The sequence below is a fragment of the Arachis ipaensis genome, chromosome B10, assembly GCF_000816755.2.
Source record: "Arachis ipaensis cultivar K30076 chromosome B10, Araip1.1, whole genome shotgun sequence".
Lineage (NCBI taxonomy): Eukaryota > Viridiplantae > Streptophyta > Magnoliopsida > Fabales > Fabaceae > Arachis > Arachis ipaensis.
In genome coordinates, this window is record NC_029794.2 from 8,036,228 (window position 1) to 8,046,320 (window position 10,093).

Here is a 10,093-nt window from a genome sequence, read left to right on the forward strand (position 1 = left end):
GTATATATATTTATTTATTTTTGTTATTCTTCATCTGGAATGGGCTTCCTCAAACCGAAATCTTGCTTCGATTCAATGTCTTTCCTTTTTATTTTTGAAAAATTCATAATAACATATCTGCATGTGAATAAATGGATTCATGTCAAATTCCTAGCTGAGATTTCCTGGGTTTCATGTATAGAGAGATAGAATAAGCTAAATGGATTTGAATACAGATCACATATGGGTCTTACTGAAAAGGGGGACAAAATGTGCTTTCGCTTCAGTTCAATTTCACTCACTGATTCACATATGCAGATTTTTTACCTTTACATCTGATTTTGATTTTCTCAGTGCTTTGTGCCTCAAGTTAGAGAAAGCAAGCTTTTTTCCTTAACAAAAAAACTTGCTTTTTAATAATGTGCTTTGGTAGAATTCTTTGTAAAGGGATCTTTTGCCAGGACTGGACTATAAAGATGTTCTATGCTCAAAAGATGTTTGTTTGTTTTGTCAACATTTTTTCTTTTCATTTTAGCAAGCTATCTAACTAAAATGGATTCATTTTTTTCTCTTTTATGACAGGGTGAAAATGGCTGATGCAAAAGCAGATGCACCCTTGGTGCCATCATCATCTAGGAACCTTCCTGATTTCAAGAAATCCGTTAGATTGAAGTATGTCAAGCTTGGTTACCATTACCTCATCTCCCATGGAATGTACCTATTCCTTTCCCCACTTGTGGTGCTGATTTCTGCACAGCTCTCCACTTTCTCCTTACAAGACCTCCATGATCTATGGCAGCATCTGCAATACAACTTGATTTCTGTTATTCTTTGCTCGACCCTCCTTGTGTTCTTGTCCACCCTTTACTTTTTGACTCGCCCTCAACCTGTGTACCTTGTTAATTTTGCCTGCTACAAGCCTGAAGAATCCCGGAAATGCACGAAGAGGGTATTTATGGAGCACTCCCGGTTGGCTGCCACCTTCACTGAGGAAAATCTTGCATTCCAGCAGAAGATCCTTGAGAGATCTGGCCTGGGAGAGAACACTTACCTTCCGGAAGCTGTTCTCAACATTCCTCCCAATCCTACGATGAAAGAAGCTAGAAAAGAAGCCGAGACTGTGATGTTTGGAGCCATTGATGAGCTATTCGCTAAGACCTCTGTAAATCCTAAAGACATTGGGATTCTAATTGTGAATTGCAGCCTGTTCAACCCAACTCCATCGCTTTCAGCAATGGTTGTCAATCACTACAAGCTTCGAGGGAACATAAGAAGCTACAACTTAGGTGGGATGGGATGCAGTGCAGGGCTAATCTCAATTGATCTTGCTAAAGATCTTCTCCAGGCCCATCCTAATTCCTATGCACTGATCATTAGCATGGAGAATATCACACTGAATTGGTATTTTGGAAATGATCGATCAAAGCTTGTTTCTAATTGCCTGTTTCGTATGGGAGGAGCTGCAGTTCTGCTGTCGAACAAAAGCTCCGACAGAAGACGATCCAAATACCAATTAGTCACCACTGTTCGCACTAACAAGGGTGCTGATGATAAGTGCTTCAGCTGTGTCACCCAAGAAGAAGATGAAGCAGGCAAGATTGGTGTTACTTTGTCAAAGGATCTGATGGCAGTTGCAGGGGACGCATTAAAAACCAATATCACTACATTGGGGCCTCTTGTACTTCCTATGTCCGAACAGCTTCTATTCTTTGCCACATTAGTTGGAAAGAAACTCCTGAAGATGAAGATCAAACCTTATATCCCTGATTTCAAGCTAGCTTTCGAACATTTCTGCATCCATGCTGGAGGTAGGGCTGTTTTGGATGAACTGGAGAAGAACCTGCAGCTATCTCCTTGGCATATGGAGCCATCGAGGATGACACTTTATCGATTTGGAAACACCTCTAGCAGTTCACTTTGGTATGAACTGGCATACACAGAGGCCAAAGGAAGGATTAGGAAGGGAGATAGAACATGGCAGATTGCATTTGGCTCAGGATTCAAGTGCAACAGTGCAGTATGGAAGGCTCTCAAGACCATCAACCCTGCTAAGGAGAAGAACCCTTGGATGGATGAGATACACAAATTTCCAGTGGAAGTTCCAAGGGTATCTGCCATCTGAAGGATGGAATTTTCAAATGTTGTGTATCACCATTAGGTGTTAGTTGTAAGTTAATTTTCCTTCTGATCTACTGTAAAACTTGTGTTTTCAAAGTCATGTTCAAATTTAGGAGTTCTATTTTGCTTTGGGGCATGTTAAATCTAATTGGTGCTTGAGCTTTGATTACTGTGACTTCTGACATCTGAGGACTATATCTGTGATGGGTCTAGACCGTGGCCCGTGGGGGTGAAATGCAATTCCAAACCATGGTTTCTCTTACAAGATTGGAATTAACGTTTTCAATGGTTGAGTTGCTGTTCTAAGTCGATGTGTTCTTTGTTAGCATCTTTACACGATTTATGAGTGTGTCTAAGGCAGTGGTATGCATTAACTTAGGTTGTGTTTGTTGCATTCCCATTTGTGGTATTCTCTTGTGTTGGTAGCGAAGCAATGCAAGCAAAATAGTAAATAAGCATCCAAAGACTCTGAAGATTGTGATATAGAGGGTCCCTCATTTATCCAAGGCTGTTATTGTGATTAGTGATGGCCGATGAGGTCTTTAGTATGTGAAATAATAAAACATAGCAAAACAAAACCAAAACTGCAAAGAATCAAAATTGATATAAGAGGGCACGCACAGCAGGATTGATATTTGATAACTATTCATTCTTGTTTCAGTAAAGCTATTAAAAGAAGAAAAAGAAAATGTAAACAAAGTTCCTTTAAGAGTAATTTAAAATACTAAAAATAAAGTTCTCTTCATAGAGAACAAACTCTTAAAATTTCAATATATTAAAACTTTTAATTCATTATACATTTAATTCTTTAATAAATATCCTTAATAGTTAATATACTTCCTTGTCAATGTATTCCTTGTTCTTACAGTTCGATATTCCGAGTTCTATCGTCTCAATTAAAGGCATGATAAATATTCTATTTCATTTCTCGGAGTTCTAAGGAGTTCTCACATAAAATAATACACACTGCATAAAAAGACCTACTCCAAACTCGTCTACCCAGAATCCGTTAACGTATACCCAAATCCGAATGACATTGGAGTTAACAGGAATATACTTGCTGCTTCTTGGAGAAAGTGTTCTTATCCTCATGCAGGAGGGGTGCAATCATGCAACCCGCAAATATATAAAACTAATGATTTTGTCTGAATAAACACAGTGCCGATAAGCTGCAATCTCTAGCAATCACGGGCATACTAGCGTGCAAGGAAAGGAATTAAAGTACAAGGCAAATTATTCATTACTTAACAGGCAGCACCACATGCAATGATGATCAAATAGCAAATTCCAATATTGAAGTAAAATGACATTATATCCTTGACTAAGATTAGTACCATGCTAAGTAGAGAAACAGAATATCAAGTACACTGATAATAGACAGATACTTAAAACATAAATAGCAGGCCCTACTGTCTAGAAAGAGCACCCTAACAAATCCACAATTAACAGAGACAGAAAATTTCCACTTTCCATCAAACAAGCTATTAATAATCCATCAGCATTCAGCAATCTATTCCTTGGAAGATTTGTTGATAAGAGACTTGTGAATATGGGGAATTACACCTCCTCCAGCAATTGTTCCTTTAATCAGGGTATCAAGCTCCTCATCACCACGAATTGCAAGCTGCAAATGCCTTGGGGTAATACGTTTAACCTTGAGATCCTTGCTAGCATTCCCGGCAAGCTCCAAAACCTCAGCAGTTAGATACTCCAAGATAGCAGCAGAGTATACAGCAGCTGTGGCCCCAACTCTACCATGAGCTGTAGTCCTTGACTTCAAAAGACGGTGGATACGGCCAACTGGGAACTGCAGATCACATTACAGAATATCACATAATAACAAGAACATGTAGCAGATGCCACTTGCCTGAGGCAAACTTGGCTGACACAGTTCAATGGGAAAAAAACACAAGAGAACATGCTAAGTAAACTCAACAAGGTTATGAAGTTCAATGAATATTCATAGCTTATCTCCAACATGGTCCATACCCTAGAACAGAAAGGACAAATTCTAAAAAGAAAGAAAAGTAAATACATAGGAATTCAATTTTACTCGATATATAAGCTACCGCAGTCAACTATCAATCGGTTAAATTGAGCATTCCGTTAATGCCAATCATTTAAATTTATAAACGATAACAGAATAAGGTAAATACAAATTGATTGGTTTCTCAATCAAGTGATCAACACAATAAAAAATTTTGACTGGGTTAAATTGCAGCAATCTAAAGCCAGTGAGGTAAACTGCACAATGCACATCAAGTAATGCGAAAGCAGTTTCTATCGTAATCAACACATAGTAGTATATTCACATTTAAAGTATATGTCCAGACACACTCTAAATGCCAATTACACACTAAACACACAATAAATGTCTCAAACAAAATTATCACAGTAAGTAGCTTCACAGGAAGAATTTTCAAAGCGCATAGAGTGTCCACAATCAGACAAGAAGCAAATATGTACCATTACCGCATGACAAGTTAACAAAGTCAAAGGGAGCGTGCTATGCTAAGTTTGCAGATCGCAAGCATGCCATCAATTTGCGAAGAATACAAAGTCCCAAACACAACAGAAGACATTTTGCACCAAAGCCATTCCGTTCTATCAAAACCTTCAAGTTAATAACATCTACTTTACGGCAACATAATTGAAATGGTTACAACGGCAAGAACGACGCAATGCTCGATCAGAAAAAGCGAGCGGAAAAGGAATTGAAGAGAAGGTGGGATCTGAAATACCTGAAGGCCGGCACGAGAGGAGCGAGAGATTGGTTTCTTCTTGTCCTTGTCTTTGCTGGCGGCGGCGGCGGCGGAGGTTTTCCCTGTTATCAAACCCTTGGCTCCCTTCCCCGACATCTTTTTCCCGCCAAAACGAGCTCGCAGAAGAATCGCACAAAGAGAGAAAGAGAGAGAAGGCGAATGCGGTCTCAGACTCCAAACCCAAAGGGATTTGATTTCCGGATCAGGATCTTAATCCCCCGACTCTCGCTTCTCTCAATACCAACCCCTTTTTTATTCATCACTCCTCCTTCTGCCCTTCTACTTCTCTTTAATTACATCTTTGCCCCCGTCCCTCTTACTTAACCATACTGTTATCTCCTCAAATTACGCTTCTATCCTTGTAGTCCACAATGGTGTGCCGTTGCAGTTGTTAAAGGTTGCTCGGTAGCTCGTTTGTGACGCTTAAACTTTACCTTTTTATTCTTTTTCTTTTGCTTTTGTGCTTTTTTTAAATTAATTATTACATGTTTAAGTACAGTTTTTTCTCATCTTCTAACTCTTCTATAAACACATTGAGGATAAATTGTCACAAATCACAATGACCGTTTGTGAGAAGACCGATTTTATGTTTTTGCGCTTGCAACGAGATGGTAACTGGTAAGGAGTGCGTCAACACTCGTTGCACCCTCAGTACCTGAGTCCTCAGTGAGACTGCGTGCATGTGTGTCTTTTCTTTTCTTTTTTTTCCCCCTCTTTCCAAAAGTCCTCAGTTTGCTTACCACAATTAGTTAAAAAAGAATCAATTCATTTAATATGATGATTGAGATCATTACTATAATAAGGCAGGGTAAATGTCACAATATTCTATCATATGATACTCAGCTATCGAACCACTAAAACCTAAATATCATTTATTAATTGTCTATAAGCTTTTCTGAGTTTCCTATACTTAATCTAAGCAGATGAAATAAGAAATAAAATAACAAAACTCCATAATTTGTAAAACTAATCCAAACACAAATAGACTAAACTCTAAAGTCACTTCAATGGTCATGATTTTTGAACAAGTATACCACGTCCATTCCTATATCCCCAAAACTCCCAAAATAGAGTTGAAACGAAAGCAACCATAAAGCTTCTAGAACAAGATCGTTCAGTTCAGTAAATGTCCAATACAATCTAAAAATTTACAAAATGTAGTTTACTATCAGCTATATAAAGTAGGTCTCTTGATATAAGAAAACCGACACTCTGCCAAACAAAATGTGCTTATTATTAGAGCATTACTCCTCCCCTGCCTCTTCCTTCTCTTTGGATTTCCCCTCATCTGCAATATGAAATCCCTCAATCTTGCGTGAAACCTCATCCGCAGTTACCTTCACCTTCTCAATTGATCCATTTGCAGGTAAAGCCTCCGAGTCTTCCTGAGTCAATGGACCTGTCTGCCATATTCTGATGGTTCCGTCCTCAGATCCTGAGGCATATGATTCTCCTCCGGGAGAGAAACGGACACAGTGGACAGGACCATGGTGGCCCTTGTTGCATGCTGCGATTCAAATAGATCATCAAAAGATTTATATACATAACACAAGAAGGTAAAGAAAACTAATGGTCAGTAACTCACCAATCTCACTGCCTGTATGGAAATCAAACACACGAACCCACATGTCTTCTCCTCCAGCAGCAAACTTGTTCCCATACTTTGGCTCCAAGGATGCAGATTCCACCGTACAAGGCATGTCATAGCTCTTTACTAATCCATAGCTGAAAAACAAAGGTAACATCATGTACCCATTACACATATTTTCATGAAAAGATGTCAACAACACCTGAACTTACTAATTAGCATCCCAGAACTTCACACTAGAACCATCAGCAGTTGTAATATAACGGCCATCCTGACTCACTTCTGCACTTGTAACAGATGACTTGGTTTCAAGTGTCTGTACTATTTTACCACTTCTTACATCCCATAGCCTGTCAAATCAGCTAGATTCAGTGCAAAATACAGAAGTGTTGCTAGATTTATAAGTTAAAACAAGAAAACGAAAAATAAAAATAAAAATAAAAATAAAACCAAGTCTTCAAAATCAAATGGGTGGTAAATGGGCATGTACCTGACTCCACCCATATCAGTACAAGAACTCAATATTGTCTGGTCACTATGAAGCCATGCAACAGTTCTCACTGAACCAGGAGATTTATCAACTTCCCTGGGTGGTGCATCAGGTCGATTCAAATCATAAATTCGGAGAATTTTCTCAACTCCTCCAGTGAGCAAAAGGTGTGTATCCTGATCCAAAGTATACAAATAATACATCAATGCTTATGAAAACAAAGCACTTAAAGGCAAGACCCAGATCTTGAACACTTGATGATATCCCTGATGATATCCCCAAATTCAAATTATCTATAATATTAAGTAAAGGCATTCAGGAAAAGAATTTTAACTACACACACAACCTATTTCGACATGACAAGATTGGATTTGACAAAAATCACCGTAGAATATCCATTTGAAATTTGGAAAAGTAGATCTTTGAAACTAGGAATGGAAGTAATGATACCATCCGGCTAAATATAATATTGGTATTTAGATTTAATAAACTATTGTGTGTTGATGCTTCAAAAATCATTATCCAATCTCCCCTTTTTATGATTCATTTATGTCCATTTAGTTTTATCATTTTGTAAATTGTAACCAGTGCATCATTTCTCCTTATACAGAAAAGTATATCAACGTAAACAGTAATCAATATGAAAATAATGACATCACCAAGCCTACCTCAGAAAAAGCACATGCTCGAACAATATGTTTATGCTCAAAAGAATGCAACTCATCTCCTGTTAATGCATCCCAGACTTTCCTGCACGAGGAACAAAGATGATATGTAAATGTTTAATAAATCCGCAACAATCTCTACAACATAGTGTAAAGCCAGAAACTGTTGGGTCTAAATCCCACTGCAAATAGCAAGCAACGATAAAAAAATAAAAGAAAAAGCACAAATGCTTTGACTCACACATATAACTAAAAGACAAGATATAATAATTATTCGCCTATATACAATCATTAACTTGCCAAGACAAGAACAAGAAATCTAGCAGCTAGCACAATGATTAACATAACTGTCTCAATCTATGATCAAGTTTCTAAGGTAATAAATAGCTAACAACTTATGAAAAACAAATACTCCCTCCGTTTCATAATAACTGTCACTTTCACTTTTTTGGTTCACTGAAAAACTAATGTATGTAGACTTTGGCATTGACTAAATATATTAATTTTTCAATGAACCAAAAAAGTGAAAGTGACAGTTATTATGAAACGGAAGGAGTGTAACATTTTGTCACGTAAACACCTTGGACTAGCGTCTCTACTGGATCTCATATGACACATCAACTATATACATTTGTGGGTTCAATTTTCTATCTTCATAAAGCTCAACTATACGAGTGAAATCCAGTATCAACTAGCATATTTAGAATTTGAAAAGATAAAACGAACCCAACATTGGCTTTTCAAATCTTAAACAATGATAAAGTTGGTAACATTTATATATATGATATTACGAATTAATAAATCTTTATTTCTTTCAATCTTCAATTTCATTCATATGTATGTTATGTATATGTTTGTGTCTGTGCGTCATAACACAGTGTGCACTGGCAAGAAGGCGAATGCAGAAAAGGGGAACAATCAGTCCCTTTTTGTTCGACTAAATAGGATGTAACTAATGTGCACTGAATCAACTTTAACAATCAGTCCCTTTTTGTTCATGCAGGTTGAGCTTAAAAGAAACCATCTATCTAGGCACACCAAAATGTAAACGAGCAGTGACTAAGCTTAATAACGAACAAGCTTAACAATAACATACGTTGAAAAATCAGCAGAAGCAGTAGCAGCACGCAACGCATTAGTATCCAAGCAGCAACTCCACACCGCACCTTTGTGCCCTTCAAATGTTCCAATCCAATCCCCAGTCTCTCCATTCCTGAGCATAGGACTAGAATCTGAAAAACACAGGCAAAGCACACATATCATCACATCATCATCATCATCCATACACGACAAAATCAACATTGACAATATATAATTAATAATATCAACACACACTCCAAAAAAAAGGTAGAGAAAACAGGAAACACAACAATCCGTTCATTCAGCTACACTAATACGGATTTCACAAGTCAGATCCATAAATTACAACTTAATTTACACACACGAGATCATTTCTAAACAATTTACGATAAATCATTGAATACAATGAATTTAACGGGAAGGTGATGGTGGAAGAGAGTGAGAGAGAGAGTGTACCCTTGCTTGCACTGATGAGAAAGAATCCATCGGGAGTTACAGGACTGTAGAAGAGATCAACCACCGGGCGAGAGTGACCATGGCAAACAAGAGGAACCGCAACCTTTTTCTTATCCATTCTCCCAAAAACGATTTAATATATCACTACCTGAACCCTACTCTGTGACGAAGATCCAAACACACCAATAAAAAATAAAATCCACGCGGTTCTGGCCGCGCCTCTTTTTTTCCTTTTGGTTTAACTCCAATTGCAACAATAGAATATTAGATTATAGAAACCCTAAATCTACGATTCGAAAAGGAAGGGGGCAATCAGTGTAGAACAATTAATTCCAACGAAAGCGCTATATATTGATCAAGGAAGTGAAGTAATTCTGGTGTATTATGAATTCAGTGAGAGTATATTAAACTGATAGCATAACATTGGACACAGCCGCCTCATAAGAATTCCGAACCCTGTGAGCTGAGAAAAGATGGAAACAGAGAAACTTTGGATCCAAAAAGGAAGAAAGCAAAACCGAATTGTAACGAAATTATGATAAACAAATTGATAGTAAATACAATCTATGAAAATTAATTTTAAAAAAATAAAAAGATAAGGAGAGGGGAGCGGAAGCGGAAGAGTGCAGGCAGGGTTTGTCCAGGAAGGCAGTAGGCACGAGGCGAGGGAGAAATGGGTGCGGATCTGCCTTCTTGTAGTGCTTCGAGAACGGGGAATGGATGAAGAGGATCAATGAAATGTGGACCCCACCGCCTCCCCAAGACACAAGGAGTTCGTTCATTGAAGACCTAAGCTAATTAGCTAACATAATAAGGGTAAAACCGTAAAAGTAAAACATTTGCTTGGGATTAGCAAGCTAAATCAGAACCTTTTTTTTTTATTGGGCAACCAAACTCAAAAGTGGTTGAATCAATTCGGTCAAATTAAATGGGAGAGTGGATGCTCTCCAATAAA

General features: G+C 37.8%; 3 protein-coding genes across 3 annotated transcripts in view; 1 reads left to right on the top strand and 2 right to left on the bottom strand.

The window, feature by feature from the left end:
• The window catches only part of LOC107622291 (3-ketoacyl-CoA synthase 11), a 2,730-nt gene extending 327 nt beyond the window's left edge, over positions 1–2,403 (top strand). Inside the window, exon 2 of the mRNA XM_016324156.2 lies at positions 562–2,403. Within this exon, the coding sequence (XP_016179642.1) occupies positions 569–2,101 (1,533 nt within the window). The 5' untranslated portion in view covers positions 562–568 and the 3' untranslated portion in view covers positions 2,102–2,403. The remainder of the gene's footprint in view (positions 1–561) is intronic.
• Positions 3,358–5,169, bottom strand: LOC107622293 (probable histone H2A variant 3). The gene is made up of 2 exons (XM_016324159.2): positions 4,839–5,169; positions 3,358–3,904 (listed from the first exon to the last, which is right to left on the bottom strand). Exons 1-2 carry the CDS (start codon positions 4,953–4,955, stop codon positions 3,608–3,610), a joined length of 414 nt encoding a protein of 137 aa, XP_016179645.1. The 5' UTR covers positions 4,956–5,169; the 3' UTR covers positions 3,358–3,607.
• LOC107622292 (serine-threonine kinase receptor-associated protein) lies at positions 5,789–9,896 on the bottom strand. The gene is made up of 7 exons (XM_016324157.2): positions 9,139–9,896; positions 8,699–8,834; positions 7,606–7,687; positions 6,938–7,113; positions 6,660–6,797; positions 6,445–6,584; positions 5,789–6,366 (listed from the first exon to the last, which is right to left on the bottom strand). Exons 1-7 carry the CDS (start codon positions 9,254–9,256, stop codon positions 6,104–6,106), a joined length of 1,053 nt encoding a protein of 350 aa, XP_016179643.1. The 5' UTR covers positions 9,257–9,896; the 3' UTR covers positions 5,789–6,103.